This window comes from Eublepharis macularius, chromosome 10 (assembly GCF_028583425.1).
Source record: "Eublepharis macularius isolate TG4126 chromosome 10, MPM_Emac_v1.0, whole genome shotgun sequence".
Taxonomy (NCBI): domain Eukaryota; kingdom Metazoa; phylum Chordata; class Lepidosauria; order Squamata; family Eublepharidae; genus Eublepharis; species Eublepharis macularius.
The window spans coordinates 56803899-56831532 of NC_072799.1; the positions used below are offsets into that span (position 1 = coordinate 56803899).

Here is a 27634-nt window from a genome sequence, read left to right on the forward strand (position 1 = left end):
GTCATAGTGACTAAAGAGGACCTCTTCATTCAGGGGAAGTAAACCTTTGAATACCAGTGCTAGGAGAAGGTTTCAACTTCTGTTCCCTCTTTTTTAATTTATATTTTATTCAGTAATTTTTCAGTTTTACAATCATAAACAAAAATTAAACAGATTTAAAATGTTTGAAAATGTAGTTGTCTCCTTAACATAAATGTAACAATATGGATGAAGTAGTATACAATACTTACAAAGTATTTACAGATGTACAACTATACAGTGTTCTAAGGGGGAAAAAGTTACTTCTAACATAGTCAAAGATATGCCAGCCTTTGATAGTATTCCATTTTATTCTTGGGGATATTTGGTTTGTGGATTCATTGTTAGTTAGCTATTCCAAAACTGGAAGCCATTGCTCCAAGAAATGGGAGTTGTGTTTTTGTTGTTCCATTTGGGCTATCTGATATGCCAGCTTTTCCATTATGAAATAGTCCCATAGTCGATCTTTCCAGTTTGTAACAGTGGGCAAACTTTTTTGTTTCCATTTAGAAGCAATAACTGATTTGGCTATTGATAAGAGGGTTAAGATAAGATTGATTCTAGTTCTTGGTATAGAAGGATCTGACCAAAGATTCAACAATATAACCTTTAGGTACCCCATACCCTGTGGTGGCTTCTATTGTTTTAATTGCATTATACCAGAAGTTTCTTATTTGTTTACAATACCACCATCGTGCATAAAAGTTCCTACTTCACCACACTGTTTCCAACATTTAGGAGAGCTTATTTTGCTTATATGATGTAATTTAACAGGTGTCAAATACCAGTGCATAAGACTGTTGACTGTGTTTGCATTTTGATATTGATAATCTTGGATGCAAAGTTATGCAAGTGCCAAATCTTTTTCCAGTTATCCTCTGATGGGTCAATGTTGCACTCTTTCTGCCAAATGTTTTGGTAAGAAAAGATTTTGTTTTCCTGTTTCACTTCTAATAGAATGCAGTATATTTTAAATATTGACAACCCATGTCCCAGTTTATCAGTCTTTCAAAGTCTGCAAGTGTTTAAAAAAAAATTATTTAGCCTGTTGGCTTTCTGTTAGGTGTTTTACTTGCAAGTATTCAAACCATGGAACCCTGAAAATCAGAGTTCTTTTCCAAATTGTTACCAGAACTGCTCTTTTAATGGGGGAATTAGCTTGCAGTCTGGATTTAAATTAGTGCGAGATCTTGACCAGCTATACCAGAGTCCTTCTTTCAGAACACTCGTGCAATAAAGAGGCGAGACTAATAAACGTGTTTTTACTAATAATGTTGCGTATGTCTAACTAGCACACACAGACAAGGTACACACAAGAGGCTAAGAAATACAGAGTAGGAAAAACAGAGCCAATTGCATTTGCAGGAGAGCCCACTTGAGATCGATGGAACTGGGTATACTCACCTGGTCACGGCGTGGAAGAAAGATGTAGCAGCGAAGTGTGATGGTATCTAATGCCTGCACTAGACCCGTAGAGAGAGGCAACGGAGGTTCAGGATAGGAATGGCACGCACCTGGCTGGGATCAGGAGAGGAATGGCATGCGCACCTCATGGCAGGGGAAGCCTGCTTAAATACCCCAAAACGTACCCTGGGGCTGGTGCCTTTCCCTGTGGTTCTCAAAAGGGGAACAAAGGCTTAATGGGTCTACAACTATCCCTGATGGGCCACTTTAGTGTCTAATTGTGTGATAGTGACACCCTTAGGGAGGGGACAAAAGAGAAGGGGAGAAATGCCAGGTGGGTTGATTGGATCTTGTCAGGAAGCAGGAACTGTCTTGATGGGATCAGCCTGGAATGAGATGGCTGTATTGATATGCATCCATTAGGTGTTCTGGCATGTAGCTGGCATGTTCAGTTGGCATGTAGCTTCCATCTCAGGGTGGCTTCCAGAGATATGCATATCAGGGTGAGGCTGGGCTCCGTGGATGTGACAGGAGCCTGGTCTGGAAATGGCTGCCGCAGAGCACACAGTCCATAGTGGTTCTTCTTTGCCTGGGAAACATGGCTTCTCCCTTGGCATGGTTTGGGCTTCCTAGCAGGCTGCCCAGTGGTGAGGGTAGACTCAGTGACCATCCTGCAAGGGCCTCTCCGCGGAAACTGACCAGGGGGTGCCTGGCCAGGCTCATGGAGATTCCCTCCGGCTGGCACTGTGCTGCTGGCAGCATGGCTCTGGGTCCAGGTGAGATAGGTGCCCAAGGAGGCAGGAAACAGGCTTAGGTGGCACAGTCCATTGCAGCAGAGAGAACAGGAAACAGGCATGGACAATGCTGCCCCAAAACAGAGCCTTTGATGAATTCATAAAACAGCAACACAGGAAACTGACACAGTTCATGGCAGGCCCCATAACATGAGGAGGGGGGGCCCTGGCAACAAAATGTGCTTTTTTTGTGTATTAGGCCTTTTGTAGTCAAATCTCTGATTGTTATTTTGTTATTCTGCCTCCACCAGCTGAGTGAGCTTGGGCTTTCTGCTGGCCTAAACCGCTTTTGTCCCACAAAGGGTGAAACTTGGGAAATAGTTGGACTAGTCTGGCCCTATTGGTGTCCCAGATTTTAATATCACTATTAAGGAACTGATTGGTTGTAACAGATTGGGCTTTCTGTATTTTTGTTCCAAAGGCTTTCCTGAAGGGATTTCCCTTCTGTATATGTTGATTCTATATGCCCTTCCAATCATTTTTTATAGAATTATTCAGCATAACTATGTTTTTGAGGTGAATTGCTTCATAGCAGATTTTGAGGTCTGGTACATCTAAGCCTCCCATATTTGCTGGTCTTTTTAGTATTTCAAAGGAAATCCTTGGGGGGGTTTTTTTTTGCTGTTCCCAATAAATCTATTGATTTTAGTTTGTCAAATTGTAAAGGTTTTATCTGAGATTATTATTGGAAGGGCTCTAAATAAATGCAATCTGTTCCCTCTTGTTGGTCCTCCATTGTAATTGGTTGGCCACTGTACAAGGTAGGATGTTAAGATAGCATGAACTACTGGTCTGATTCAGCAAGGCTGTTCTTATGAATCCAGATCATATTAATGGCATGAATTCTTTAACCACTGAAGGTCATAGCTCTAAAAAAATGTTCAGCCATCAGTGTACTTTTCTTTTAAGGTCACCAGATGCTATAATAACATTTTCACACCATGGTTATATGTAAAGTGATTGTAAGTGCCATTCTAAAACCAGTTTAGGATAGGCTTGCCAATCTCCAGCTGGGGCCTGGAGTTCTCCCAGAACTGCAACTGATCTCCGGAGTACGATTATCAGTTCCCCTTGAGAAAATGTCTGCTTCAAAGGGTGAACTCTACAGCATCACATCCCTGCTGAACTCCTGCCTCTTCACAAACCTCAGTTCTTCAGGCACTGTCCCCAAATTTCCAGCATTTCCCAACCTAGAGTTGGCAATTCTATGCAAGGTGGATTGTGAATTCTTTCTTGGGGGCAGGGCTCATTTTGAGGGGGAATGTGCAGGAACGCAGTTACGGCAGTTCCCCAAAGAGGTCACATGTCAGGTGGCCCTGCCCACCTGACTCTCGGCCATTTGGGGCCTGTTTCAGCCTGGATTGAGGTCAAAACGGCCCAGATCGGGCCTCCGACGGGTGGTGAATCACTCTCCCACTCAGCAACGGCCCGATCCTGATCATTTTGGGCCCCTTTTCAGCCCCTTTTTGCCATTTTGGGCCCAATGTCAGCCCTGAATGGCCAGGATTGGGTCCAAAACAGCCAGGATAGATGTCAGGGGGTATGGCATATGCAAATCAGTTATGCTAATGACACACTTTCAGTGATGTCAAGGGGCATGGCATATGCTAATGAGTTATGCTAATGAGTTCCTCCAGCTCTTTTTCTACGAAATGACCCCTGCTTGGGGGGCATTGATTTTGGTATTTGGGCTTTTCATTACAGTTACCATATAAACTGGGCTTGGGGAGATGTTATCTTTGCAAGAGATACTTTTGGTATTCTTTATCAATTTAATTTCTGTTCCCAGAGGGCTCACATGAATTGTCTTTCAATAGATTTTTGCAATTATTTCAGTTCATGAGCTTCACTGCTGCTCAAATTGGGAGATCCTTTTTTAAGCCTGGAGTGTCTGAAGCACCGCACATGTTTATGTTACTTTTGTTTCAGCCTACACTCAGGACGGTAGCAAAGTATTTATATATTGTATGCTGGAGTTCTACCGTCTAACGTAGTCAAAGTCTTTGATACCACTTGAAGTTTGCCAGATATTGAGAAAAAAGAGAAAGGGGCGGTGTAGAAAACACCTTAACAATTAAAGTTTATAAAACATCCCACAGACCTTTTGGGGGTATCAACCCAGTTTCAGGTGGGTTGCCATGCTGATCTGCAGAACAGCAGGATGTGAGGCCAGCGGCACCTTAGAGACTAACAAGATACCCAGTCTCCTGATTCTGTCATGAAGGAAATACGGTGTTAAACAAGAGTTTCATGAAACCCTCCCCTCCTCCTCACACTTGCAGACCGTGCAGTTGTACGCTTCACATTTTTCACCGAGCGAGGCTACTGAAGGGAGCTCAGCTTTCCCCGCCTCTTGTTAGCCTCCGCCTTTTCCTCCCGTTATCGGAGAAAGCCAAAAACCGATTCCCGCTCAAGCGAGCGCCAGGTGTCGCTGTGGCTTCCCTGCTGCAGACACGGCCAAACCAGCCCCGGCCCCCACTCTCGCGATTTTTCCAGGCGTCGCACTCTCGCGAGAACCCCGTTCTCGTATTATCTCGCGTGATTTGGAAGTTCCGGTCTCTTTGGTTCCCGGCGCGGCGCTATGGCGGTCGGCAAGAACAAACGCCTGACGAAAGGAGGCAAGAAAGGTGCCAAGAAGAAAGTGTAAGCGAGGCTAGGCGGAAGCGCGGGGATGAGAGGGACCTTGCTGGGCGGGAGCCGCGGCCTGAAAGTGTCGGATGCCGCCGATGTCGGTTGGATTGCGGGGCGGGGGGCTGTGGAGAAGGAGCGCCGCTGACATGGCGAGTGCCCGTATGCAGGGCTCGCGCCTAGCTCAGGCGATGGAAAGGCGGCCCCCGCATCCGAATCCTCGCTTGTCGCCTCGCTCGTTTTGCTGGCGCTTCGCTCGCGATCGCATTGCTTGAGCAGTTGGCTGGAGAGGAGGCATCCGGAGCGGTGCTTCCCCGCAGGGCCCCAGTGACTCCAGTTGGGACTGAGGCCCAGACTTCTTTTTGTGGGTAGACGATGTGTTATCACTTGCCCTCGAAATAAGAACGTGCTTACAAAACGTCCGAACTATGGGCAGTACGGTGGACAACGTTAAGATACTATCGTTTGTTCCTGCAAAGTGGTGTTCGGGTCAACGTGGCCAGAATTTCAGTGTTTCTTGCTGTACTGATAGAGATGGGAGGGAAGCAGTCCTGGTTTTACACCTGGAAATTAGACGTTTTAGTCCCAACCAGTGCATGAACACAGTCTGAATTAATGATAATTTATAAGGAGGAAGAGGTGGCTCACATGGCTTTTTGCATAGGTAAGTGAAATGAGGATTGTAAATGTGTGTGTTAAAAAGTTGGCAGGTACTAAGAAAGTTGTACCTCTTTGAATAAGTTTGCTTTTGGATCTAAGGCAGGAAGGAGAGCCAGTATAAAAGCATTTTCTCTCCTTTTCTCTCCCCCTCTCAAAAATCAGGGTTGATCCCTTTTCAAAGAAGGACTGGTATGATGTCAAGGCACCAGCAATGTTCAATATTCGAAACATTGGCAAGACATTGGTTACCAGGACCCAGGGAACAAGTAAGGAATATTGTTATCTATATAATTTCTTCTGCCCTCAGTTGGCATTATTCTAAAGTCGGCAACTTGCTGAAGTGTGCGTGTGTATGCATACCTGCATACATTTTATATTTAATTGCAGAGTGGTTAAAGTATGAAGGTGATGGAAAATAAGTACAGAATAGGCAAAACAGAAGACTTGTTTTCCTAGTGAATAACTGAATTGTGGTATTTGCCAGCAGAATTTGTGGAGGCCATGAGTATAGATGGCTTTAAAAGTGGTTAGTCCAAATTATGGATGGTAGGTCCATTAATGGACTTGGTTAATAAATTTCCATTTTCAGAGGCAGTAGACCTCTGAAACCCAGTGCTGTGAGGCAAAATCAGGGAAGCCCTTTGCCCCTGCACTGTTCATTAGCTCTTGAGGGCAACTGGTCGGCCGCTAATGAATATCATGCTGGACTAGATTGACAGCTGGTCTGATCCAGCTGGGCTCTTCTTCCATTCGTAATATTTATTCAGAGGCTTCAAAGTATGGTCTTATGCAAAGCTGTTCCCCATTTTTAGGGTGTAATCCTGCTTAGTATTTCATTGTTAGTTTGTTATACTATGCAAGCTTATTTGGAAATAAGTCACTTTGAATATAATGTCATGATTACCAGATGTTTACTTGATATTATAATCAGTGGGCAGTTTAGAGACTGCCTATAATGCATTAACACAGTTCTGTATTTACAGAAATTGCCTCTGATGGACTAAAAGGCCGTGTATTTGAAGTGAGTCTTGCTGACCTACAGAATGATGAAGTTGCCTTCCGTAAATTCAAACTGATTACAGAGGATGTGCAAGGAAAAAACTGCCTGACAAATTTCCATGGCATGGATCTCACACGTGACAAAATGTGTTCAATGGTCAAAAAGTGGCAGGTTAGTAATCTCTGTTTTCATTATGTCATACTATAAAACTAATTTGTTGCTGATTGACTAATAAGAGAGGAGCAGAGAGTTACAAGTCTTAAAATTTTTCAGACAATGATTGAAGCCCATGTTGATGTCAAAACTACTGATGGGTATCTTCTACGCCTTTTCTGTGTTGGCTTCACCAAGAAAAGAAACAACCAGATTCGCAAGACTTCCTATGCTCAGCATCAGCAGGTCCGCCAAATCCGGAAGAAAATGGTGGAAATTATGACAAGAGAAGTACAGACAAATGACCTGAAAGAAGTTGTCAATAAGCTGTATGTTGAGTTTTGTCTCTGTTTTGAAAGAAGGCTGTTTTCATTCAGTATTAATTTGTTTTATAAGCAGTTTATACAAATATAACAGTAACGTGTTTTATGTATTGTCGAAGGCTTTCACGGCCGGAGAACGATGGTCGTTGTGGGTTTTCTGGGCTGTATTGCCGTGGTCTTGGCATTGTAGTTCCTGACGTTTCGCCAGCAGCTGTGGCTGGCATCTTCAGAGGTGTAGCACCAAAGACTTTGGTGCTACACCTACACCTACAGCCCGGAAAACCCACAACAACCACAGTAATGTGTTTTGATTGTTTAATTTTCTTTAGTGAAATAGGGCCCACTTGTATTACTGTGTTTTTTAAACATATTAATGCTGGCAGAACTATATTTTTAGTTGTGCTCAACAGACAATCTTTGTCCTTAAGATTTTGGCATTTATTATCAAACAAAAGACTGTATTTGGAGTTTACAGTTGGTTAGTATTATTAGTAAGGGCTCATCTATTTTCTAGTTGTATTTACTATTTACTGTTATAAGCATTTTTTTTTTTAAGAAATGCCATATGATGTGCATACTTAGTCTGGACTTAAGGGGATGGAAGAGAAAAGTTCAAGGAACTTCCAGTTTATGCAGGGGATATTAATTGCTCTGTGGACTCCATAAGGTGTTTTACAGTTTTTCAAAAATCTTTATTTTACTTCTTACTCTTTTTACAACCTAAGTCATAAACAACAAACCCTCATCCCATGGGAGGAGAACCTAAAAGGTAGTTATCGTGTAACTTAACAGCTGCCAAAAATTTCACCACACAGAGAGTACTTTGTTTATCTTTGTCTCTGAGTAGCCAAGATGATTTTAGTTCTGGAGAGAATTCTGATTAAATAATGGAGAAATCAATTCAGCTCTTAGTTTTGAAAATTTAGCACAAGTCAAAGATGTGGTCTACAGAGTCAAATCTTTCTTCACCTCTATGTTCCTTCTGCCATACATTTTTTCCTTGCCCAATCTCTCCAGTCCTGATAGATCAATTCACACCATTGTACCTATCTGACTAGATCATTGGATTAATTTTTATTTCACTTCCTTGAATGACTTATCAAATTATCTGTAACTGTCTCTGATATTGCTCTGAAATAGGTAGCGTAAGTGTACTTTCTTTAGCATAGTTTGCAAGTTCATTTTAACATGAATTTTACTTAAAGCGCTGTAACTGAGCTTGACCTTGGCTCAGACTGAAATTCAGTCTCCGAATTGCTATCCTTTCTGACTGTAGTTGGGTGAAGTAACTCTGATACTCCTGCTTGCGTTCTAATAGACGTCAGAAGCAGAAAATAGTACGCTGCCCTTTCGGTGTTTAGTGGGAAGTATTGCATTTGGTTTAGGGATTTGAGGAATACTAATGGTTGAATTTTGCCATCCTAGGATCCCAGACAGCATTGGTAAAGACATAGAGAAAGCATGTCAGTCCATCTATCCCCTTCATGATGTCTATGTTCGGAAAGTCAAGATGCTTAAGAAGCCCAAGTTTGAATGTAAGCACACCTGTGTCTTTCAAAACAGGGTTCTGTGTTTTATTTGATGTGGGAATGAATGATGACAACGTGTTTCGGTCCCATATGAGAAAGTGATTAATTTTTCCCAATGCTGACATTCCCATAAATCAAAGAGTGAAACTTCTTACTGGTTTTGGAAAAGATTTGGTACAAATTATCTTGAGAGCACTATAATAGAAATTGCACTTTTGTTTGAGTTTATAAAAATAGCGTATGTTGACAATACTTATTTAATTTGTTTCATTATTATTTGTAGTGGGCAAGCTGATGGAGCTGCATGGTGAAGGTGGTGGTGCTGGCAAGCCGTCAGGTGATGAAACTGGCGCTAAGGTAGAACGAGCTGATGGGTATGAACCCCCTGTGCAAGAATCTGTCTAAAGCTGTACCCAAAAATAAAAGATTTAATATAAACAAAGTGGTTGTGTGCTTTTGTAAATAATACTTAGTGGTACTTACACTTTTAAATCAAGCCAGTGTTTCTCAAAACTGGGTTGAGATCCCAACAGTGTTGTGACTCAGATTGCAAGGCCAGGATGAATGGTATGAGATAATAGACTTATAGATAATAGTATTTATAAACTGATCCAATGTTAACTGTGTTGGAGAGGGAGACAGTACTTTAAGAAGTTACATAGCAAATGGCTATTAGTTTAGAAGTTCAAAAATACAGTAAGCTTAGAAATGGGTCTCATTTCAGAAAGTTTGAGAATGATTTAACTGGTTTGCTAAGAGCCTGCTTGTAACTTTTAAAATAGACTTAGTTCTTTGATGCTTCAAGGTAATATTGTTCTGTAACTGCTGTTGTCCAGCACAAGATTACTAAAATGGACCACCTTGAATAAAATAAAAGGGGATACATTTGAGCCATTTTTGCATCTAAGGAAAGATTACTTATTGTCAGTCAGATGTTAGAATGAATGTGCCTGTTGCTGTTTACACAGAAAGTGTGTACTGTTTTGTGGATAGTCTAGCATCTGTGCCTCTTCAGCATAAGTACACTATTTCCCTTGGAAGAAATTCGTAAGTTTTGATATTAGCAGTGAAAGCTAATTAAGGTCTACCAGTACGAGTTTTCACTTCACTTGGGTGGTTGTTTCATAAGACACGTTCAAATAAAATGCGTTGGCATTAGCTTGAAGAGAACTGCTTTTAGTTGGAGTATTGACTCATGTAATGGTTTGTTGTTTTTTAATACCAGTTCCTGCAATTCATCTTGTTTCATAGCCAAGCTGTAGGTCATATTTTGTTGTACTTTAGTTGGTAAGAAAGCAGTTGCACACTTTCTGTATTTATGTAGTCCTGGAAATCCAGGAAATGCCACTCTCTCCTTTACTCAACAAGTTGCCAGTCCTGAATATATAGCAGTATAATAAATTTGACACTGTAGATCTATACCCGACTCTTCTCAAAAATGAATCAGACAAACAAATGTTTATTGATTTAATACAAACTTTACTGGTGCAATAGATCAGTGTAAAATGGTAATTTCTAGGAAACAAAAATAGCATTTGTGCACAAATCATTGATGGACAGATTATTCTATAAGTAAAAAGCTTAGCTCCAGAGAAGTACATCTGAAACTAATACGGCAGATTTTTCACCACCATCTTCTTGCTGTAGCCCACCTCAAAACCATTGGAAGGGGATAGGACCTTTGGAAAATTCACACTGAGATGGTAGGATTGTAGTTTTCTGGATCTAAGCTGCTACATGGAACAAAGTCTCTAGTACTAAAACAGTCTGTTACATTCATGATTGCATAATATTCATTTATAAACCAATTGAGAAAAGAATCCATCCACAGAACTGTCTTTATATTCAAAGATTAGAGTGTGTAACCCCAAACCTATGCTCTCTTTCTAGGAAGATGTCAACTAGATAAATACATTTAAATACAAATGGTTTTTTTTCAAGTGTAGCCCACATTTAATACACATACATTAAGAGCCCTTTAGATGGCACTGTTGGAGTGAAGTTGCTGCGTTTGTCAGTCTTGATATACAAAATTGAGAATACTTGGGTTGCTCAGCCAGATGCTTATTTAAATGTATGAAATGCTAATGGATGTAATATTTATCCATATTGTCTGTCTTACAATAGTAATTAATGCTTATTCATTAACAAGACTAAACAATAATTCTCCACTAGCGTAAATGTCTAAATCACTACTTGCTCAGAGTACTTTTATGAATTCATTGGAACACACAGTCAACAAATAAGTAAACATTGCACTCTAACAATCTGGAATATTCTAACTTCCAGTAACTTGTGTCAATACCTCTTTTCAAAATATAGACAATAGTATGCATTGGGAAAGTCTTGAGGCTGTGATGCAGCAACCAACGTTTTTATGTAGTGCAAGGTGGTGGTGGTTGCAGGGACCAAACAAAACTTCTCATAAGGAAACGGGAAACTACAAAGCACAAATAGGTCTTGCAAATCTAAAAGCTTCATGGCAAGGTTAGGACTAGCTGTAGGGCCTTTACATTTCTGGGGAGAGTAATCCCAAATTTCGACTTGTACAGCCCACATGTTGCACTAAAGTATTTTCTCCATACCTAGACCAAAAGCAAGTGGGCACTTAAACAGTATCTATGCATGCAAAGGCACTGAAGAAAGTCATCTTGAAGATGGAGTACCTAGAAACAACTGTTTGAAGCTAGTAGGCAGATGAGTGTATTCCATGAGATACACATCTGGTTTTGGTGTAGACAGATGCAGCTCAGTCCTATCCATATGTTTTATGTCAAAACATAGACTTGGATCCAGTGAGGTACAAGCAGAAACAAAAGTACTTAGGCACAGATCTACTTGCTCGTGATCTTGTGCAGCACCTAGCACTTTCCTCCTTATGGTGTAAAGAAGTGAGGATATGGTGAGTTTGACTTGGCATGTGTTTTTGTTTTATTTCTGCATATGCAGGAGCTCCACTGTGGCAATTTTGTATTGGTGCCAACCCATAGTGAGACTGTGTACCTAAAACGGAGGCCAGTGTTAAGTGCAATAAAATGCTCCTGTACCTGCAGGATTACTTTGAGTCAGTTGTTTTCAGAAACTTGCCTGTCATGATAATTGTTGGGGATTTCTTTCACACTACCTCATTGGAAGTTACTGTTGTGTATAGGGGCGGCGGGAACCCTGTATATAAAATCCATAGGATTTCCCATTATATGCATGACGAAGGATGTATTCTATAATGGCCATTGTTGGAAAGATACTGAACTGCAGCTCTGGCTGTAAATTAGGGGTCCCCAACCTTTTTGTGCCTGCGGGCATCTTTGGAATTCTGACACAGGGTGGTGGGCACAACCATAAAATGGCCATACACAAAGGAAGCCCAAGTGTTGGGGATAAGGGAGGTGGGGTGATTTAACAAAATGTGGGGAAGGAAGAATGAGAATAAAACCAACAGTGTATGGTGGTGGCTGCTCCTGAAAATTTTTTTTAAAAATCCATCACCAGCCAATTGGAAGAGGGCCACATGGTGCCCATGGGTTCTTCATAAGAATGGGTATAGCAGACAAAAAAACAGGAATTGTTGCTAATAAGCAATTGCTACTAATTTTGCTGATTGAAGTTTCTGAATAAAAGGAACAGTTATATCTCCAAGTTTAGCAGGAAATGTTGGACACAACATCAGGTTTTCACAGTGGGAAACAGGACAGTAGAAGATTGACATCCTGTCATTCAAAAGGGTTCCCTTTATGATGCTTAAGTTGTGGATTTTAAAAGTTCATCTTTTTCAAAGCATGTTTACTATTGCATAAAATAAAGTTCGCTTTTCATTGGCTTTATGTGTACACTAACAGCCACCTTTATTAATGAAAGGGGTATGTGTCCAGTTAAATATTAGTATTATTGCATCTTAGTCTATTCATTAATGCTCTGATAAGGGTTTAAATTTTCACTGAAGGTAAGACTCCTTTATAAGGCCAGTTTCCAAACTAGAACTGAATGCTGCAGCAAGCCTATTCAGTTCTCATTCAGAACTATTTTCTTCTAGTAGTACTAGTGGATATTCCTGGTCAGTTGACTACCCAGACTACTGTTTGGATAGTCAATTCCTTGACTACCCAGACAGTAGTCAAGGAATTACAGAACTCGGAAGCAGCAAAAAGTAGTCCTGAATTCTAGAGAATCTGAAGCATTTTGGTGTATTTCTCAGCCACCATAACTTTGGGCATAGCAGGAAGAAAAAGTATTTGACTATGCCACTAGAAACATAATGGAGAAGACTCCTCTGATGTAGAAGTCTGGTTTTCAAACTCTTGAATGGTAGCTAATCCCAATTTGTTCATATAATGCAACTACTTTTGGAGTTCAGGCTAAATTTATTCTTACTGTCTGGTTTAATAAGATTTCTAACGCATACATGCAGGTTTCCTACATTAATTAGAAGATAAAATAAAAATTACTTAGATCTATTTTACAAACAGGATGATAGGTACATTGTATCCATCTGTTTGCTATTCTTAAACTTCTAAGAATTGTGTGAAGTAAAGAACCACCAAGCTCTTGTTATGTTCAGACAATATATAGCTCAGGTGTTAAATATACACTTCTGAATTTGAGAGACCGAAAGAAGTAAAATCTAATTAAAGACAACAAAGTTAGGAAAACAAGCAGATGCAGCCATTCAAATTGCAACTGTGTTCAGTTCCTACATTAATGATAATTGGTGGTGATTGCATTTTCCCATTCACATACGATGAATGTCTGAAGTTTCATGAAATTAAAATGCTATCCTTTAACCATACCTGTTCCTAGAAAGCAAAAGCTTGATGAAATGATAGGTATAATAAAAAATACCAGAAAAAGATAAAATACATTTATGATGAACAGATACACTGGAGAACTAATGTTGGGTAACTGAATTAGTTATCTAGGAAGCTGTGGAGTCCCTCCTCAAGAGTTGAAAAGGATGAGTATGTAAACCAAGGCCTAGCTCATACAAGCAGCAAAATGAGGTAATAAAATAACTCCAAGTGGTGGATTCCAGCTTTTAAAGGTTTGCCAAAAGGTTATATCCTTTTTCTTTGCTTGTTGTGCTGGTTTCCAAGGGGCAGAGCAGAGAAACGATTTTTCACCTGCAAGTCACAAGTGGTGCTGTCCATTTTGCCGCCACCTCTTGCATATGTGAGCCAGGCCTCTCGAGGAAATCCAGCTCTTTCAAGGGACTGACTAAAAGTAATAAGATGCCTTATACCCATTATGCATTGTTTTAAGAGTAATTAGTCTGTACTAAATATGCTGCATGCCTACAGTTGAGTGCAACTAAGAATTTGTGCTGGGAATAAAGAGATGAAATGAGAGCCATATTTAGTTCACTGTATTTTAGGAAGATTGGGTGGCCTACTTTATATTGCCCAGTAGCAGGATTTGGTACAATACTAAGGTAGCACTTCTTTTTTAAAAAATTAAGATCTTGTACAATCTCATATATGTTTATAAAAATAGTGCAAAAATGCATCTGATAGTCAACGATTATATCTAGTGATCATAGATGGCAAACTTTGCAGCCTGGAATATCATGTGCTTTTGTGCTGGAAAATTGTTGACGTATAACCAGGCTCCTAAGAAATGGATTTCAGTTTTAGAATTATTGCAGAATCTGGACAAAATTTTTAGGAAATATTCCAGACTTGCCATGTAGCTCTCCACTCATCCAGTCTTCATCTACAGAGTCTAGTTCTGTTATTGTATCACCAACCTGCAAAAAGAGAGTAAAAAAGTTAATAGAATATCTTTTAAACTATTAGATCACTGATACTCATTGACAACATAGTCATAAATTCTTCAGTATGGCGTTTATAATACAAATATGGGGGGGGTGACTGAAGTGAAGATGGAGCAAAATGGAATGTCACCCACTGAAAAAGCGAATTATGTAGGACTGGAGTATATGGAGATGTTCAAATCCACATTGTGTGGGTGCTAACTGATCATGTCAGGAGTTGCAGAAGAAAAGTTTTGATGACTTAAAAACAGACTTCAGATGTTAACTGCAGGGAAATTCTCTTAGTATATTCATTCAGTTTCTTTACTGTTAAAGAAGAGAGGCCAAAAAAAAAGTTCACATCTGCTGTATCATGCCAGTATGGGCAAATGAGCAAACGCTGGCTCTACTCACTTGGAAGGAGAGCTCATCTACATTCTCTGCATGAAAGTCATACATAGCCTGGCCTCTTCTTCTCTTCCCATGTGGAGGTTTTGGTCCTTCTGCAGAACATGATTGTATTACAATTTAATTGCTGCTTTGGAAACGAAAAGCAACTTTTGACAATCATCAAGTAAAGTAGAAACTTGTGTACATGAGTGTGTGTTTAAAGAAGAGGCGGGAGAGATCTGGAGGAAGTACTAGGCTTGAGTTTAAGGTAGTGCGGTGTAGCAAATAGAGATGCAAGCAAGAAATAGACCTAAGAAACAGCATAAAGTGTATTACAACTTTTATAGTCTTCTTATGCACGTTTACATATTTCTTTCAGCTCTGTACCTGAGCAAATATGTACAAAAATGGCAGGAAAAATTCCTTCTTTTCCGTTTAGTCTCCCTCTGTACCATTCTGAGTCCAAGTGCTCCAATATCAAGATGCGATCTCCCTTTTTAAAGGATAAGTCCTCACTGGTTTCTGCTGTGAAATCATGGAGCGCATCACACCATTCTCCAGGATGCTGTTCCTGCTGTGAAGTTAAAAAGGGAGAGGAGGCTTGTTGAGCGAGCATGGCTGTGGAAGGAGGAAGAGCTCTTCTAGTGATCTTTTGAAATCAAAGTAACCATTAATTCCATACACATACTTTAATAATTGCTGACAATAGAGAAATACAAGAGCCTGACCATATCTCAGGCTAAAGATGATGAGCTTAGTTGAAGAACATATTTTTAAACTTTTCTGAAAGACAGCTCCCTGCACTGAGCGGGTTGGTGAGACACAAAAACAAGAAACATAATGGGTGGAAACTTGAACTCTTCAGTACTTCACTTCATAAACTTTAGCATTAGTTCACAGCCTTAGCAACCAGCACCAAAAGAAAACAACAATAAAGGTAATCCCAATACTAGTTAAAACCCATAAAATGTCCATTAAACTAAAATACATAATAATTTAAATTATAACAAGAAATGGAAAAGTAATAGTAACTTACTGTTCCTATATTAATGTATCAGATCCAACCCAGAACTCACACATCAGACCCAGCACGGTACTCACAATTTATCCATTAGCTGAACTAGCAACAGAGGATTCTGACAGTCTTTATAACCCAAGTGGTAAACTTTGCCATTTGTGATGTTACCCATTTGTTTTTGTCAGCAAGCAATATTACAAGTGTATTCTGGTCTGAGCTCCCTGGATATTGTACTAAAATATTCTCAAGATATTGTTCGTATTCTGCTATGACTCTTGGGCACCAAAAACCATATGGGCTCGGTCCTCAGTGGATCTCTGATCTCAAGGGGTCGACAGGTTCATTATATGGAACCCCATTACAACGACCTTTTAACATTGCCAGTTGTAAAATATCCAAACATGCATTAGTAAATGTCTTTCTATTCTCAAAATTTAATAGATCAGTAAAATGACAGGTTAAAGGGAAGAATAGAAGCTGCTTATAGAGAGAGGCTGTTCTCAGGGTTCTCAATAATGTAGCATTCACCTAAACACTTATTCAACAGTCTTTGTTTTATTATTTTATTTATTTTTGTTATTTATAGTCTGCTTTTCTCACTGAGACTCAATGTAGATTACACAATGTGCATCATAATAATTATTTTGCTGCAAAAAAATCAAGCTTCCTCAAATAGTCTTCTGAAAATCGAAGTTTAGCTACTAGATTGAATATTTGACGTCACCATGAATTAGCTTTCATCTCATAATCCCCTTTTATTCCCCCACCTCACCGTTCAATGGTGCTGCACCACTCCATCTATTGCAAGTTAAAAAGAAGAAGGGCAAAAAACAAGGACTGGATCCTAACTTTCCAAGGTTGTTAATAAAAATTGTCTTAATTCCTCTTTACCCAATTTTTCCCTGAAATTCTGCATTCTATTTCTTTTTCAGAATTTGGACTTTTGTTTCTAATAAATTCCTTTTTGATCAAAGAGAAATTTGAAGAGAGTCTGAAAAATCTGACTTTCACTCAGTACATGTTCAGAGGCAGGCAGTGTCTTCCCCAGACTTTCTATAAGATCATCACCTCGTGGTATGTAACATAAAACAATTACAAGTAATGAAGCTACAAAAGGATGCACTGGATTTCTCTTCAAAAACAAATCAAAGAAACATGAAACAAATCACTATTTGAAAAGAAAAAGAATGAGAGGGATCAATGGCTATATCCTAAAAGTGAATTTCAGAAAAATACATTCCCCGTAACAACACTATAAATTTTCTTTTGCATATCCAAGTGGCATTTCTGATTGCTCAAGCTTCCCATCCACTCTCCTCCTACTACTCATCCCTCACACTTCCTGAGGATCTACTGACCCCAGGAACTGTATTTCAATGAGCACTGCAGGCTGCACTGGGTTGGGGTGTGTGTGTGTGCGTGCGTGCACGCGCGCACGCGCGCACGCGCGCGCCCTTCAACATGTTTAAAGAACACACTTGAAAAACAGATGCATCACACTCTCCACTATTAAGTAGCCTACCTGTGTCACTGATTGGCAGTTATTTTTCTTATTCTTCAGTGCTGCTCCACCATCTTTATAAAAAGAGATCAAGTTTAATGCCAGTAATACTAATGCAAATTGAAAAGTGGTAACTATTTTTAGATGTCTTTCTTTGATTCCTATTTAACTATTTTTTGTTTCTCATCTGGTTTGGAAAAAAAAGAACTGTGTACCAAGGGCATATACTTACAGTGCAATTCTAAACAGAGTTACTCCAATCCAAACCCTCTGAGATCGATGGGCTTAGACTGGCGTAACTCTGTTTAGGATTACCATGTTAGTGAATGTCAACAAAGTTAAATTTCCATGGACTGGTGTGTTTACAGTGTGTTTGCAACCGTGCTATGTTGTCAAACAACTCTATAATTCCACCACCACCCCTCCACCCCATATGCGGTTAGATAAGCATTTGGCACCAAATTTGTTGTAACACTAATACAACATGACATGGCATTAGAGTTTGTTATTTTGCATAATGTGCTTAGAACTTGTTTTATTCTGAGATTCAGCAAGTATTAGGATCAGGCTGGAAAATCCCTAAATATCTAACACAATCAAGCATCCCTTTATATGAAATTAGCAGATAAGCCTAAATAAATTAATGTTCTCACTAGGTTTACACAGTGTGTGTTCATACTAAGCTGGAGCTTCAGATTTTTGTAGTGTGTAAATAAATTTTAATTTTTCTCACATTTAGGATATATTTGCAATGAACCTAATCATAATCTCTGAAACAGCTTCAAGTTGTATATACAAAAACTCAGAGAATTCTGCACTATGTGAATCTATGTGATTCTTTCCAGCTGCAAGGTTCTTCAGTTCAGTTTATTTTAGTATTCATAAGAAAACACTTTTCTTTGTGAGGTCACCTTTTTGGCTATGTGAGTTCTGAGCACCCAGACACATCAGTGAGCTTTTCGTTTTTACTTTTTACCTGGTGCTGGGAGATCTTCAATAACTTCTACGAAGTTCAAGGGGAAAATTCCAGTAGCACCTCTCAGCTCTCCTTTAGCCCATTCTTCATTGATATAGTCCTTTAAAATAATAATTTCACCTTCTGAAAAGCTTAATTCGTCATTTTGATCTCCAATGTACTCAAATCGAGCTATACATCTAGGGCCTCTACAAAAAATAAACCATAAAACAAATTAAAAAGCAATGGTTTTCTTTTAAAAATACTTTCAAACTTCTGTATATCAACCATCACCATATTTTATTTCTGCTAAATACTTACAATTATTTAAACTCCATGAAAACCAATACAGTATCACAAAATATGTCAGGTAAAAACAATAGACACAAACAACAAGAGAAATCTGCCACAAATCGTATTGGACAATAAAACTGTTTTAACCTGGCATCACAAAGAAACAGAGTTAGTGTCATACACGGGTCCCCAGAAAGAGAGATCCTGGGTGGGAGGTGCAAGGACCTCCCCTCAACTGCCAACCACCAGCCCTCTAAAGAATTGCAATAAGGCCTCTGAACCAGATCTCAAGAAATGAACAAGTTCATACGAGACAAGTAGATGTCTTATTGTACTTATGAGCAAACTGCTTGTGAATGACATCGAACAAACAGCCTGCCTCCATGAACTGGCAAAAGCATCTTCCCCCACCTTCATTTGCCATCAACTGGTAGTACTTTAGCTACCCAAAATGCAAATTACTATTAGTAATACATAGCTCAGGATGTTCTGTTTACAGTAAGGTAGTCATGACACTCGGGGACCACTCCTGTCTGACTGTCCCCTTGCACCTGTTGGGCTCTGCCAAGGTATTGTCTTCAGTTGGCATACTGGATGAAGAGATGTTATTCTTAATACATCTTTTCCAGCAGGCCAGATGGTTCAAGGTGGCAAGTGCAGTGCCATATTGCTTGATTATGTAGTAGAAGGTGTTACTTTGCCTTGCAATTCAAGGAGGAATGCACAAAGTGAATTGGAGATACTCAGGAACGCCAGATGACTGATGTGAAGCTGTGTTTCCTGTAGCAACTACAGCTGGCTGAGGGTGTTTCTGCCACAGTGGCACCTTTCCCCCAACATGAGGCATCCATTGTGAGCATTATCTCAAATCATGACACAATGACAAGGACCCTCTAATATTTGAGCACCAAAGATGGAATGCTCAGCAGCTTCTCCCAAGCAACCAGAATGAGCTGAAAGTTGTGGTTGAACCAGCACTGGAGAAGTCTTATTCTTGCCTTGCAAACTGGACAATGACTACAAAGGCTACCATCAACTGGACCCTCCAGGATCTGTAGCAAATGTTGCAGGAAAGACTTCACCAGGTGGTGGCCCTATCCGAGGGAAAATAAGCTTTGCCTGAAACAATACAGAAGTGTCCCTCTAAATTGGGTGGTCCTTATAGGGAAAGTGGTGTGATTTCTTCCCACTGACATATAGGCCCAAGGAAGAATGCAAATTCACACATGACGGCAAAGGGACGGACAAGATGAAGACATGAGGAGTGTCTCCAGTGTAGGGAAAAACAGCATTGGAGATGCATTTCTATTACTGCAATATGTTTGGTAAATGCAGGCAACTTGTGTTTATAGTTGATGTTTCCCTTGACCACCTAAAGGATTGGATTCAGATGTGGAACTAGGTATTTTGAGATCAACAGAAGCAAGGCAGCATTAGGGGAAGGACAGACACTGGGGATAGACACGGGGGCCACCATTCTGAACTTCTTGGGACTGATATACTTGGTTAACCATTCTGAGGTTAAGAATGGGGCAGAGACTTCTGTCTTTTGGGGATGGGAGTGAAGAGTAGAACTCAAGAGCCCTTGGGGAAGCTAGTAGTGCTTCTATCACCCCTTTCTGCAAAAGCAGTCCATGTTGTCGAGGATGGTGGGGTTGGGGAAATGCAGCTAAATACTGTGGATGTGGAAGGTGAAGTAAACACCAAAGCGATGCATAGTCACAAAGCTAATCAGTGGGACAGTCAAAGACCGCAAAGTAGTAGCAGGTACTTTATATCTATTTTAAAAATAAATAGGAATAGTTTAAATCACTTTTTATTCTGTCTTTTTGAAATGTAAATCCATCATAAAAGCCTAATCTTATGATAAAATAGGTTTTTTTGCCCCCTACAGTAGCAACTTGTAATAAATAAAAGGGTTATCACAGAAGACAAATTTTCCCATCACCTTACTGAATTACTGCTGTATGTATTAATTTAATTTTCTGCAATCTATTGAAGAAAAATAAATTAAGTTAGGGAAAAATAAGAGGCACAGATCTATACTGGATGGTAATCTTATAGCAGTCAGGCATTCCACAACTGAAATCAATTAATATAGTACTTTAATTGCAACATAAAAATGCTACATAGCAATATTTGAAGTGAATATATATGACTGCTTTGATTCAGCAGCTGCCTCACAGCTATAGAAAAAGTTTGCAGTTGTTACCTTCCTTCCGTAATTCACTCTTTAATCGTAATCTTGATCAAAATTCGTTACCATTCTTTTATATAGTTTATTGCCTATATTTCACAAGTGCAAGCACCACATCTAGAACAAATTACCATCAATCCTTGGAAGAGTCATTTAAGAGATGAAACCATCTGCCAATTCCTTTAATCATAGCAAGTCAAGCTAATGTTTATATTACACACTCAGAAAATGTCTTGCTCTTTACCTACGTTATAAACTGATTTTGAATGGAAATCAAAGTCGTATTTTGAAAAAAACTTCTTTGCAGATATCAAGTAGTACAAGGCCAACAGAATTGCTGTTTGACAAGCTGAGACATCCAATCCTAAACATATAAGGTGTGCATATCTGCTCAAAATGCTGGTGCATGCCACATTTGCTTTGTAGTTTGGAGCCAAGAAAGTGTTTCTGCTGACTGAAGGATGTCCATCAACAGAGTGCAACTTCCTCAGCGCCCCACTCTTGCTACAGCCCCAAATGTTACAGCCCGGGGGGGGGGGCAGGAATAGCTCTAGGCAGTATTTAGGGCTACAGCAGAGGGAGGAGGAAAAGAAGTTGCTCTCCAGTCCACTGATAGAAATCCTTCAGCTAGCAACTCTACCAGTGGAAATCCTTCCTTTAATGGAAACTCTCCATGGAACTGAACCCAATCCTTTGCAGTGCTACAACATTCTAATAACGTATCCGTTGGTTTAGCATGATTCAGTTGCAAATTCTCCAAGTTTCTGTACCTGTATACATCCTCAACATACAGTGTATGCAGTGTACACCCTCCGTTTTTTACAAAAGAAAACAATAGTTGCCTGGATGAAAACTTACGTAACAATTGGTGATGAAAACTGTACCTTTGTCTTGTTACTTTCTCCAGGAATATCTACCTAGCAAAGAGATAGGGAAAAAATTTAAAATTTTACTTACAGATATTTGCTCTTCTTAAATTTAAAAGCAAATTAACTGATTAAGTAAACTGCAGTTCCAATGTCATCCTTCATGTGGCAACATTCAATTACTAAGAACGTTTTGGTTGCTGATCGTACCCAGATGATAATTCTGTGACTTGGTATTCTGCAGTGTTCTATACTTTTTGTTCTCTTAGCTATTTCCATATGAACAGTCCTCTTGGCTGCATGTGTGACTGGCAGAAATCAGAACTGAGTGTAATTACATGCTGTTGCCTTTGGCTCCTGCTCCTAATTGATACTACAGCCCATTATCTGCTAATGCAAGTCACAATAGTCAGAATTATTATGCAGACACATCCATTCCAGGGCTTTGAACTCCTATATAGCCATCTGCAAGCCAAAACAAATAAACTTTATTCATACAAAAGTAGAACTTGGAGAAGGAAGATACAGAGTAAATGTAAATCACCCATGGACTTGGCTTACTATAATGTTAATGTCAAACGTATAACATCATCCAGAGATGTGTTAGAAATAGTTACAGAAATATTAGAATGACTGTTGCAAACTTCTACTGAATAAGAGTGACTACCATCTTGTGCCATATTTCCTATCGCCCAGTACAGCTGCGTTTTAGTTTTCTGAAGAAGAGTAAATTTAAGTTTTATTGCAGGTTTATAATCTGGACAGGCTCCTATAAAAGCATTAGAAAGGACTTAATTGTTTTACTTTTAGATATATCTGTGCCCCCATCTCTATAACACCATTTATGTGCCTGACAGAAATGTTTTAGGAATTAATTAATAATACTGAAGATGTAATAACTAAGTGGTTGTATAGAGAGAATAATATTCTGCTTAGGAATCATTTTAAACACAGCAAGTGTTTGAGAGGCCACGGGAGACAGGTGTGTGAACAACTGTAACTTCTCATCATGGAGCTGCTGTTCAGTGAGTAGATGAACTGCAAGCTGATCCAGGCACATGACAACTTCACGCTACAATTTGTCTTCTAAGACCCTAAAGAGTTAAAGCTATGACCAGAAATGGTGCCAACACGTGCAGGTCTAATTGTATTTCAGATCATTCAGTTCTATATACTATATAATGCTCTCAGTTCATAGCTCTTCATACAGTCCAATGCTTATATAAAATATAACTCCAATTCAATGGAGGAAATAGCTGTTAAATATGAAACTGTTGCTTCCATTGCAACACATGGAAAAGTTGTGTGCGAGGGTTACATTGGCCAACTGAATACAGAACAGCAGTCCCTTCCAACCTCAGGAAAGTGTATTCCTAGGGCCACAGGACCCAAGTAGATAAACAGTCTGCAGGTCAGGGAACTACACTGAAGAGGGGGGTGAGGGCAGAACTGCTTCTCCTTGATCTTCCATGGGTGGAACTGTGCTTGCAGAAGAGGGAGTGATTTCTCATTGTCAGAAAATTCATCCACAAACAATGTGGCTAAGAGTCCACAAAGATCACACACCGCTGGGAATCAGCTTGGCCAGGCTCAGAAGGGAAAGGAGGAAAATACTGTCAAGATCTTTTCTTCTGGCACTGATGGATCACTGGATCCAATCCTATATTTTTAAGCTGTAAACTGCTGTATAGATTTCTCATTTCTGATCAGACAAATATTTATCAGTTATATACACAAAAACAGACATACAATTTTTCTTTAGAAAAGGAAATTGTAGGGAACAGATGTCTAATCCCCCTTTCAAACAAGGAATATGTCAGAATTAAAATATTCCTAGGCACATGTGAGCAGAAGAGTCTGAAACACAACACACAGCTCTTCTGAGTTTTATACAGGTCCATATGGCTAACAAATTCCAGTGTTCTCAGATGGAATGCTCTGACACATGAAACCTCCTCCAAGTATTTTGTCTACGGCCTTTGCTGCTTGCTCTAAACAGAAAGCATGGCCTGAAAGAGATACTATTTGCTAAATAGTTTGGCAATGCAGCGCTGTTGGGTGAAGAAGGCTAATTTCGCATACTTGTTGAGACAGGGCAGGAAGGAAGATAATCAGGCATCTATCCAGGAAGAATCTGTGAAGCTCTTATCCTGATATACTGTATTAATCCAAGAAGAACTGCAGCACACGGCAAGAATTAGTAAAGCTGTTTTCTTGATATATTATATCAATCCAGGAAAATACTAATGGATGTACCCAGCTGTTTCTAATGTTATGAACTCTTTCCATGGATTCATGAATGTTAAGGCTGAATGCACAGCACACCGCAAGAATTAGTAAAGCTGTTATCTTGATATATCGTATTAATTCTATCTTAGCTTGAAGTCTCATGTGAGCAGCTATTTCTTATCCCTCCTGTTTTTCACTAGTTGTTTAGAATCCTGCCTCTATAACTTTTTTAAAAAGGGTGTCAAAATATAAATACACAACAATAGTACCCTAAAATTCATGTCATTTCTTATGGAATTTCCCCTGACATTTAGCACTGCTGCATATTTTGGAATCCAGGTTTCCACAGTGACAATATTAGAACATTTGTGTTCACCCACCAAGGAAACATACTGACCCACTCTTACTGTATTAAGTGTACAAGTGGAAGAAAAGGAGAAAACCAAAAAAGAAAACTGTTAGGGTGAGAAACAGCACAATATGCTCCAAGGTTATTTATGAGCACTCTTGAATTAAGTAAAGGATGGGTTCTCACTTAACTTGAAATTATCATGAAAATGATGCCCATAAACAGCCAGGCAGAGTTGCAAGATTAAGCAGGCTTACAGCACCTCACAAACAAGTTGATATCTGCTTTGTGCATTCAGGCAAGATTTATTACATGGCATGCTCAATAAAATGCACAGGGGAGAAATTAAATTAGAATTTGGATGTGTACACAGATGGAATGTGCTATATTTCACTAGAAGTGGCCTACTTACAATAACTTTGACAAAGCTGGCAGGAAAGATCCCTGTGCGATTCTTGCATTTTCCTCTGTACCACTCATCATCTATTTTCTTCAGAAGATAAACAGTCTCTCCAGAATTTAGGCCCAAATCATCAGAATGTTCTGTAAAGAGAGAGACAGAGAGAAATAATTTTTCTATTTGTTATTATCAATGACTAGTGCAGCAGGTGTTGCTAAGTAAAATCTCTTTTACAGGTCTTATTTAATACGCAAAAACAAACACAAGCTTGCCAACCCCCCACCCCCTCCACAAAGATCCTTGAAAAGCTTGGGAAGACAGTTGTGTTGGGGTTTGGAGAACAGCTTGTGATGTGAAATGCAGTCCCCACTATACAGCCACGAAAGTCTTCACAGCCCTTTCAACTTCACCAAGGAGAGAGTGATTTTGTGTCTAGGGATATGGAACTGACTTGCCAATACAGGCCTTTCCAATATCCTCAGAGGCAAGCTGCTTTAAAGCTGCGGGTAGAGGTGGGCATGGATCAGAAAACTGACCTAAATTTGACACGGTCCAGCCTGGTTTGTGGTTCATGAACACATGGTTCAAGGGACCACATTTTTCACAAACTTTGGTCTATTTGGGCCAGTCCATTGGTCCGTGGGTCCAGACATCCTGGAGCCAATATATCCATTCCAGAGGCAAGGGAGGGGATGTCTGCAGACCTTCTGCAGCCTTTGGAACACACCAATCCTAGCCCTCAAAACCTTGATAGGCAGCTCTGGATGCCACCCAGAGAGCTCCCATTTTTCTCTTGGCGAGGAAGGAGCAAGAATTAATTCCCTAGGCAACAGAGGGGATGGACGTTCTGCAGCCCTGGGAATGCACCAATAAGCAGCTCTGGCTGCCAACCAGAGAGCTCCTATTTTTCTCTATGCGAGCAAAGAGCAAAAATTATTTCCATAGGCAACGGCTGGGAAGGCATCTGTATGTTGAGTGAGGGGGCTCTTCCTCCACCTTTTTCTGTTTGATTTTGCTTCATTGCAACTCTTTGGTGCTGCAAGCCAATGCAAGTCAATTGGCATTTGTGACTCTTAGTATCTACTGGAAGTTTCCTGGGGGTGGCAGCTTTGGGAGTCTGTAATTCGGACCTTTGAAATGCAATCTTTGCCAAACTTGGAAGGTGGCTGGAGGAGAGCCTGCTGAAGTCTTGCTGCGAATTTGGCATCTCTGAGTGCGAAGGGGGGCCCCTAGGACCCCCGGAAGTGACAGACTGACAAACTGGTCCATGAATGGGGTGGGTCCATTAAACGTTTGTGGTTCATGGTCCATGAAACGCGATGGTCCAACAGTCCATGGGGTTTTTCCAGTCTGTGCCCACCTCTAGCTGTGGGTATTTTCTAAAAGTTATCTGACTGAAGCATTGTTCTTCTTTTCAGGTGATGAAGACCCCCACCAGAAACCTATTCCAAAATCTCCCCAGGTTCAGCAGACTTGTGGCAATGGTGTATGTTAACGATTTCTATGGAAGTTTCATGGGGGAAACTACTGCTATGACTCTAATATGCAATCCTGCATTCCTTCAGCTCTTTCATTTCTTGGTTTCTATCTCTAGTTATACAGTATATTTTTATTTCATCCTTCCTTGAAAGAGCTTGGAGCAGCATCCCTTGTTCTTCCTCCCATTTTTATTGTCGCAACAATCCTATGAGGTAGGCTATGCTGAGACATATGTTGCAGGTCCAAGATCACCTGGTGAGCTTCATGGTGGAGTGGGGTTTGAACCCAGATCTCCTGCATCAGAGTACAACAATCTCAACTACACTCCACTGGTTCCTAGCATATGTTCAAATGAAAATGAAATCTTGCCCTCAAGTCATAGTTGACTTATGGTGATCTCTGGTGGAGTTTTCATGGCAAGAGACAAACAGAGGTGGTTTGCCATTGCCTGTGTCTGCAACCCGGGTCTTGGAAGGTCTCCCATCTTCGCTGGAAGTCTCTGACCCTGCTTAGCTTCTGAGATCTGATGAGATCAGGCTCTCCTGGGTTATCTAGGAGACTCATTACACCTGGCATGCAATTTAACCAGAGATACAGATTGCCAAGTGATTCAGATTCCAATGGTTTGCTTCCCAAAGGAAGAAGAAGAAGAAATTAGGACTATGATAAGCAACAATCACATAAATGGAAAAAAATTAATCTGTACTCACCTGCTAGAAAATCATGCAGCACTACTGCATGAGGAGCACTTGTGTCAGAGACCTTCCGCATATTGTGTGAATCCTTAAAAACACAATAATTTAAAAATTATAATGCCTGATGTTATGTTATTTTGCCGAGAAGCCTGTTTGCAGCAGCCATCACAGACAGATCCTTTACTGATTTATGATTCTAAATGCCAATTTCAAAGAATCTGCCAGCCAGACATGAAATGTAGGCCTGATTCTTTTCTCAGTTAATCCTGATTTAATACTGCCTGATCTCATCCAAAATCAATGGTCTTAAACCAGCATAGTACATGCATCAGCGGGGGAGAAAAATCAAGTCTTTGGAAATTGCATGCAGCTACTTGGTTACTGTAAATGAGATATGTGTCTGTGTAAGCTTTTCTACATTTGGGAAGATTTCTAATTCTCGGAGGTATTAACTCTATAATATCATTAGCAGTTCCGATTCCTAGTAGAGACTTAGCACAAGACTGCCAAGTCTTTTCTAGGAATCAGTCTACATACATTTTATTTTTAGTATTACAGATAAGTCCTGTTAGAACTTTTCTGAAAGAACAATTAAAACATTGTTCCAAAATCATGAAATGCCTAACAGTTCCATACTCATGTCAGCAAAAAGAGGATTAGTCTTGCAATGTACCAACTGTTACTTCAGTGCAACCTCAGACTATGATGCTTTGTTCCGATGAAAATTATTTTGAAAGGAAAAATTGACTGCACTATAGAAATTAGTATTAAGATATGAGGAACAGATCACTCTGTTGTGGCTACTTTCTGTTCAATGTTTTAGATGCAATTCTTGACATATACGTTAATGCATACCCTTTGTCTGCTTCTTGAACTCTCATCAATTGGTGTTATTATTTGCACCTGAGATAACCGTACTTTGCCAGTTCCTTCTCCCTTTTGGCATTCAATGTAATTGTTGTCAATGTGATCCAGAAGCACAAGGACATCACCCTGCTTTAAAATACAA

General features: G+C 39.9%; 2 protein-coding genes and 1 non-coding gene across 9 annotated transcripts in view; 2 read left to right on the plus strand and 1 right to left on the minus strand.

The window, feature by feature from the left end:
- The first annotated feature begins 4759 nt into the window (after window positions 1–4759).
- On the plus strand, window positions 4760–8951 carry RPS3A (ribosomal protein S3A). The gene is made up of 6 exons (XM_054989995.1): window positions 4760–4859; window positions 5667–5770; window positions 6488–6675; window positions 6778–6986; window positions 8406–8515; window positions 8793–8951. The coding sequence occupies exons 1-6, from the start codon at window positions 4798–4800 to the stop codon at window positions 8912–8914; spliced, it is 795 nt and encodes a 264-aa protein (XP_054845970.1). The 5' UTR covers window positions 4760–4797; the 3' UTR covers window positions 8915–8951.
- LOC129337192 (small nucleolar RNA SNORD73) lies at window positions 8569–8635 on the plus strand. The gene has a single exon (XR_008597787.1). It is a non-coding gene; the product is annotated as a small nucleolar RNA SNORD73 (small nucleolar RNA).
- A 1001-nt stretch (window positions 8952–9952) lies between the features above and the next one.
- SH3D19 (SH3 domain containing 19) overlaps window positions 9953–27634 on the minus strand; it is a 90811-nt gene continuing 73129 nt past the window's right edge. For 2 of the 7 annotated variants that reach the window (XM_054989990.1, XM_054989992.1), the window contains 9 exons: window positions 27481–27621; window positions 26641–26713; window positions 24464–24594; window positions 21466–21524; window positions 18138–18325; window positions 17183–17235; window positions 15030–15216; window positions 14667–14755; window positions 9953–14246 (listed from right to left, as the gene is read on the minus strand). In XM_054989990.1, coding sequence (XP_054845965.1) covers window positions 14136–14246; window positions 14667–14755; window positions 15030–15216; window positions 17183–17235; window positions 18138–18325; window positions 21466–21524; window positions 24464–24594; window positions 26641–26713; window positions 27481–27621 — 1032 coding nt within the window. In that variant the 3' untranslated portion in view covers window positions 9953–14135. Of the gene's footprint in view, window positions 14247–14666; window positions 14756–15029; window positions 15217–17182; window positions 17236–18137; window positions 18326–21465; window positions 21525–24463; window positions 24595–26640; window positions 26714–27480; window positions 27622–27634 lie in introns of those variants that run through there. The other 5 variants (XM_054989991.1, XM_054989993.1, XR_008597737.1 and 2 more) reach the window with 5 other exon arrangements.